Here is a 6,424-nt window from a genome sequence, read left to right on the forward strand (position 1 = left end):
CATAGAGCACACAACCCTAGCACACCCCTCACACGAGCATACTACTTAGCATACCCCTAGCACACCCACGTTTTTAGATTAAGCGCAAAAACAAGAAACTAAGGAACCCCGAAATCAATAAACTACCTACGAGGCTGCTTGTTTCTTGTCGATCTTCCCCACTCAAATAAAGAAAAACATAGGCTCATCATCATTTCGTAAAAAAGAATGAGAACCCGCTAAAATAAAAAATACAAACTTAAAAATTATATGAGCCCACACTATCCAAGCCCACACTAAGACCAAGGCCCACAAAGGAGCCCAAAAGAGCCAGAAAGCAGCCTTCTTCCTGGTACAAGCCCATTCGGCCCAACTAGGGCAGACCCTAGCAAGATCAAGGACGCGGACGTCCATCACCACGATCCAACCACCGCTGCCATCGTCGCGAACCAAACTCTGCATCTGATCACGCCCAATCGTGTCCCGGCCAACAACGATGATGTCAACAACATACCCAGCAACACCTAAGCTAGAAGAGCGCCATAGCCAATCCACTGAACCATCACCGCTGCCGTCCAACACACCTAAAGATCCGCCGCCACTGTTTGATGGGGAAGAACGATCCAGCCAATCTGGATCCCACCAGTCCCCGTCACCAATAGCAGGCTGCCAACGATTTCCGGGTGCCTTCAACCAAACCGCCCCAAGCTTCAACCCTTCCCCAATCCTCCCAACCTGAGGATCACAGATTTTGAACCAATCCAACACCAGATCGGGCTTCCGATCTCCATCCCCGCAAACCCCATCCGCGAGAACAACTAAAAGCCAGAGACCATAGCCTATGAACACGAAGGAACGTCGAGCAAGCCCGCTATCACCCTCGAGGAAAAGACGAAAGAGATGAGAAACCCCCTGCTCAATCGCAGGTACAAGACTGCCGCCAACTAGCTGCCGTCGAGAGAGCCCTCTAACGAGGGTTAGAGAGAAAAACATCTCTAAAACCAATAAAAGTTTGATTCAACTCAAGTGGGTGGTTTACCTACTTGATTTAACGTTTAGTGCAATTCAAACCTTTAAAATTCATAACCTTTTGTGCTTCTGATTAACAAAGAAATTCGTTCTAAATTTCATCGAATTATGCCAAATAAAAATGTCATTTCCCAAAGTTTATATAAGACCAAGTTTTCATCGTACACCTCTAGTCTCAGAATTTGTTTTTTAATTGATTATGTTATCTTTGAATAGTGCTAGTAAAACACGAATTTTGATTTGATTTTGTTCCAAGCAGTACCGGCTAAATTCATATTCCTGCCAATGATGACCAAGAAAACCTTCCAACAAAAGGAGGCATGACGGTGACAATCATTTTGTGGATTGAGAATGTTGGAAAGTGCGACCAGTTTCATTAACAAAAAAGATACGTCGACAGCAGGGATCGAACCTGCGCGGGCGAAGCCCAACAGATTTCAAGTCTGTCTCCTTAACCACTCGGACATATCGACTCTCTGTTAGTTCTCCCCAGTTTGACTATACTACTAATCAACTTCAATGAATCGACAACAAAGCAATGGTGAGCTTACTCAGAAGATCTCTCTCTCTCTCTCTGGAGTAATATCTTCTCTTTTTCTTGAAAATAGATTTGAATATCCACACATATATTTAATTTTACTAGCTTTCTACATATATGCTTTACATGTGTAATAGTTTTTTTATTTTTTTAGAAAATGAATGAAATAAAACAGTTATTGCAAATAGAACATAGTGGGGAAGAAAAGTGAATAGTGGCAATGGCATAGCTAGAAATTTTATCTAAGACAGTCAAAATATAAATAGCTATTACATTGAAAAAAAATCGTTTGATAACATAATTTCTCATGTAAAATCTTTAAATAATTGACTTATACCTAGCTATATTAGATTGATTTATTGAAAAATATTGATTATGATTATCTCTATATTAATAGAAATTGAAAAAGAAATGCATCAACCAGAAAGTAAAGAGATAAGATTATACATTTAATTGGACTAAAGGTAAAGTCAAAAAAAACATTATTGTCATTTGTTAGTATTTAGGAGGATCATTATGGTATTATTTTATTTATTTATATAAAAAGTTCAATTAATCAATAATTAAAATGAAAATATGAGAAGGGTCAGCTGACCCTTCTCGCCCCCTTCTCCCTACGCCAATGGATAGTGGGATTATTTTATTCTATTTGTAATTGTTAAATTTACCATTGTGATTTCTTTTTTCTGAAAGTTTTTAAATTTTATTTAGGATAATTTCTATTAAAATTTTCAATTTTAACTAATAAAACCACTTCTCGTAAAAATAAGATAATAAACTGCTTAATAGTTTAAGACCGTCACATCTCCCTAATTTATTAAAAAGATAATATAAAATATTGTAATAATAATTAAAAAAAAATCATAAATAGCGGCACAAAAATGTTAGTTTTTGAAAGGAAGAGAGTGAAAATGGATTAAAATGATAATCAAATAAGCTGTATGGTGAGACACCTAACATATCACGAAATGAGGCAATTATCACATATATAGGATAAAATTTCCACCTGACATATGTGACGTTTAAGATGTGAGTAGGACAATAATCAAGATGCTCTTATACATTTCCTAAACAAAAACTAATCGATACGTACAAGATTGCATATCAAATGACTAGCAGCTCATAGTAAGCTCATCAAAACTCATATGCACCAAAATTTAAATACTTATGTTCTTTACTATTCTCAACAAAACAAAAGCCAATTGATATTTATCAGAGTGTGTGTCAAACGACTGATAACTAATGAATAGTAAGCTCATGATACTCACACGCAAGACGTACTCTATGTATTTTTATTCATATACTATTTCTAATAAAACAAAAGTCAATTAATACACACGATAGTACGTGTCAAATGACTAATAACTAACGAATAATACACTTATTAATACTCACAAATACCACTCTTTTAATTTTTATTAAAATAAAAATAAATTAATATATACGGGAGTGTGTTATATATATACTGACATGTACCGAATTTTTCACTTCTTTAATCTTTACTAGAGTAAATTTACGTAGCTAATGGATGCATAAGCTCACGGAGAAAGGCATAGTGGAAACTGCAGAGTGCAGAGTTGGAGACTGGTGGGCAAAGTCGAGGTAAAAAGAAAAAAACGGAAGCGAAAATGGGAAAAAGAAGGAAAAAAAGAAAAAGGAAAATGAAAACAAAGAAAGGCATCTGCAAGGGTCGCTGTTTGGGGACTTCAGGGCGTGCGGGACCTACCTGGTGGCGTTCTTAAAAGTAGAAACGATAAAACTACCCACTCCCATCATTTTGTATTCCCTCCTCTCCCTTCCACCCTGGCACAGTCGTCCGTACCCGCCCCCCCCTCTACGATTCTCTACCCTTTACCGTCTCAGCCGGTTCCCACACGCGCGCCCCCGCTCCCCCATTTGACCCCTCACACGTGCCTCTCCCTCTCTCCTCCCCTCCTTATTACTACTATTCCCTTCTCTGTGGTGCAACAAATAAAAAGCAACAATCTTTCTTCTCTCTCTCTCTCTCTCTGCCGGGGGTTGTAGTTTTTGATTTGGATTTTGTTGGGTTTGCACCTCTCTCCCTCCTTCTCTGTCTACCCAGCTCTCTGCTCCTTCCTGCCTCTACGTTCCATCAGAATCCGGCCGGGTCGACTCCCAAGCCCCAATATCTCATCTTTAACCCGATGAGGATCCGGAAAAGACAGGTCCCGTTACCCCTCTCTTCTCTCTCGCCCGTGCCTCTACCAGATCCCCACCTCCTCAACCTCAACCACTGCTCATCATCACCTCCCCTGGTGCAACAACAACAACAACAACGTATCCACCACGATCCAAAACCCTCCCAACGACTTGATCATGTGGGCCCTCTCCCACATCCTCAGCCGTCTGATCATCCCAATCGCCCCCGGCCGATTGGAGCAGCGAGCAACGACGGCTGTGATTTTTCCGGGGAGCTGAAGAAGGGAAATTACTGCTCGGTTAGTGAAACAATCACGCCCCCATTTCTGGTTTTTACTTGTGTGTGCGATAGATTAAAATAGTGGTGGTGCACTCTCGTTTGCACCCATGAGCTAGAGCGTGAGAGTGTGGATCATATATTTGGAGTTGATTATTACAGGAGACATTGAAAGGGGAAGACGAAGATGGATCAAGAGATCAGGCAGAGGAGAAGGGTAATGATACCAGGTAATCAATATCAGCAATACATAAAGTTTCCCATCTTTATTTCATGAAATCCAGCTTGTAGTAAAAATGAAGGAGACCAAGAATTTCTAATTAGTTTTAATTAGTCATCCCAGCTCATTACTAAAAATTAAAAAGAAAAAGAAGAAAAAATAGAAAATATGTGCTGTAAGTAAGTGGAAATATACTGTTGTAGGTGTTTTTATATCAGCTTTGGCTAGCCACCATACCTTCCCATCTAATCCAATCCAATCCTCTACCTCCTCTTCTTTTTTTCTCCATATTGGCTAACAAATTAAAGTACCCATGCGGTGCACGTTAGCATGGGATATTCTGGTCCAAAGATATTAAAATTATTGTCTTTTATTTTCTGGTGGTTATTTTCTTTTCATTTGGTCTGTGAACTCTTGAGGTGCAACTATGCGTGTGGTTGTGGTTGATTTTTAGGAAGGGAAGCACATTGGGTGCAGAAACTGTATCTGGGTTTCCTTCAGAATCATCAAGTTCTTCTCATCGAGGTCAATAATTCTTGTTTCCTTATGTAAATTGCTCATGAAATAATGTCTGTACGATTTCTTCTAGCTCGTGCTGAATCGAGTTTATTGAATTGCGTTTTGCTATTGGATAGTTCTTGGGAGATGGTTTGAGGGAGAGAAAGCGTTCCCATTCAAGAAGCGAAGAGGGAGCTTCGGGGAGGCGACGAGAATGGAGAAGGAGAAGAAATTAACGCAGACCAAGATGGACAAGAAATGTGATGGTCAACAGTGTGATGATAAGAAGCAAGAAGATAGAGTAATTACGAAAGAAATCCTCGACCATACTGTTGGTAGTTGTACGAGTCCAAAGAAGAGAGCAAGAGGCAATGCAATAATGGAGGGATCGAGGTGCAGTCGAGTTAACGGAAGAGGATGGAGGTGTTGTCAACAGACACTTGTCGGGTACTCTCTTTGCGAGCATCACTTGGGCAAAGGAAGGCTTAGGAGCTTGAACAGCGTCCGAAGTCGCTCTTTTGCGAGTTCTGTTGGATCCATAGAGACCAAGTCCAAGCAATTATCAAAACCCTCGTGTTTGGATCTGCCAAAGGAAGAAGAGCGTAAACCTGATATGCTACTAGATGTCAATCATCATGGTGAAGATCAACGACACGAAAATGAATACGGTGAAGAGAAAAAGCCGTTGGTGGTTACGAAGAAGAGAATGAAACTCGGTATTGTAAAGGCACGATCCATGAGCAGCTTGCTTGGACAAACGAACAGTGCAACTGCAGTGGATGATGAGAATAACAAGTAGGTCAAAGTATTCGTTCAACTATTCGGTGTAGTTGAGAGTTAAGAGCAAAAATTGAGGTTTGAAGTGTGAATAACTAGCTAGCTTGGTGCAACTATACTTTCAACTACTTGCAATTTGCGTGTGTGATTCGATCTGATGATATAAACAGATGCTCGATAAAGTGTTGGATTTATCATTGTCATGATCCTCTTTATAATCTTCTTGTTTACTGCTTTTGCTTCGCGTGAGTGATGGGTTTATATTAAACAAGTAGATGCAATCGATCAGTCTAGTTTAATTGCAAATTAATGTAACTTTAATATTGGAAAGAATATTTATTTCAGATGTGGGGAACTACACCAGGAGACCCTAGTTCAGTTATTACTGTACAACTTTTGACCAGGTATGCCTATATACTTCGTCAGTATTTCAATTCAGTAAGAAAAAAGAAAAAGGAAATTAAGAAAGAAAAAGAGATGGTTTTATCAGTAGCACACTGGTTGCTTTGTTCGCTACCACCCGAGAGGCGGCCGAGAAGCAGAAGATTAGAGAGTCAGGCTGAAAATTCATGTATACATAGTGGTCTAATGACAAATGCCGATGATGGCGGAAGCTCGGAAAGTAGCCGTATGATGAGGAAGGCGGGGCTGGTATGGTGTTTTTGGTTTTAATGCTTTAAGGTTGTTGTTAAGATCATTTACTGTTATATCTAAGAACTCGAGTACTGAAACTTGAAACTTCTTGAAATGATTTTACCTCAACTTGAAGTTCACTCGATCTAGGGGGAAATAGAGAGAGTGAACTACGTAAATAAAGCTTGTTCATATCCCTACGTATATATACATGCATAAGTATGAAATATGAACACATTCTGCAAGCTAGAAAGTAAATTTGGGTTTTATCAAGAGTAAAAAGTAATTTATTGAAGATCGAGGTTGTTTCTGA

The 6,424-nt window shown here is 39.4% G+C and overlaps 1 protein-coding gene and 1 non-coding gene across 2 annotated transcripts; one reads left to right on the plus strand and one right to left on the minus strand.

Annotated features, from left to right (window-relative positions):
* Window positions 1-1,399: 1,399 nt before the first annotated feature.
* On the minus strand, window positions 1,400-1,481 carry TRNAS-UGA (transfer RNA serine (anticodon UGA)). Its single transcript has one exon. It is a non-coding gene; the product is annotated as a tRNA-Ser (tRNA).
* Window positions 1,482-3,501: 2,020 nt separating this feature from the next.
* On the plus strand, window positions 3,502-5,672 carry LOC133723416 (uncharacterized). The gene is made up of 4 exons (XM_062150244.1): window positions 3,502-4,005; window positions 4,146-4,213; window positions 4,658-4,728; window positions 4,839-5,672. Exons 1-4 carry the CDS (start codon window positions 3,712-3,714, stop codon window positions 5,498-5,500), a joined length of 1,095 nt encoding a protein of 364 aa, XP_062006228.1. The 5' UTR covers window positions 3,502-3,711; the 3' UTR covers window positions 5,501-5,672.
* The last annotated feature ends 752 nt before the right edge of the window (window positions 5,673-6,424 follow it).

Source organism: Rosa rugosa, chromosome 7, assembly GCF_958449725.1.
Source record: "Rosa rugosa chromosome 7, drRosRugo1.1, whole genome shotgun sequence".
Classification (NCBI taxonomy): domain Eukaryota; kingdom Viridiplantae; phylum Streptophyta; class Magnoliopsida; order Rosales; family Rosaceae; genus Rosa; species Rosa rugosa.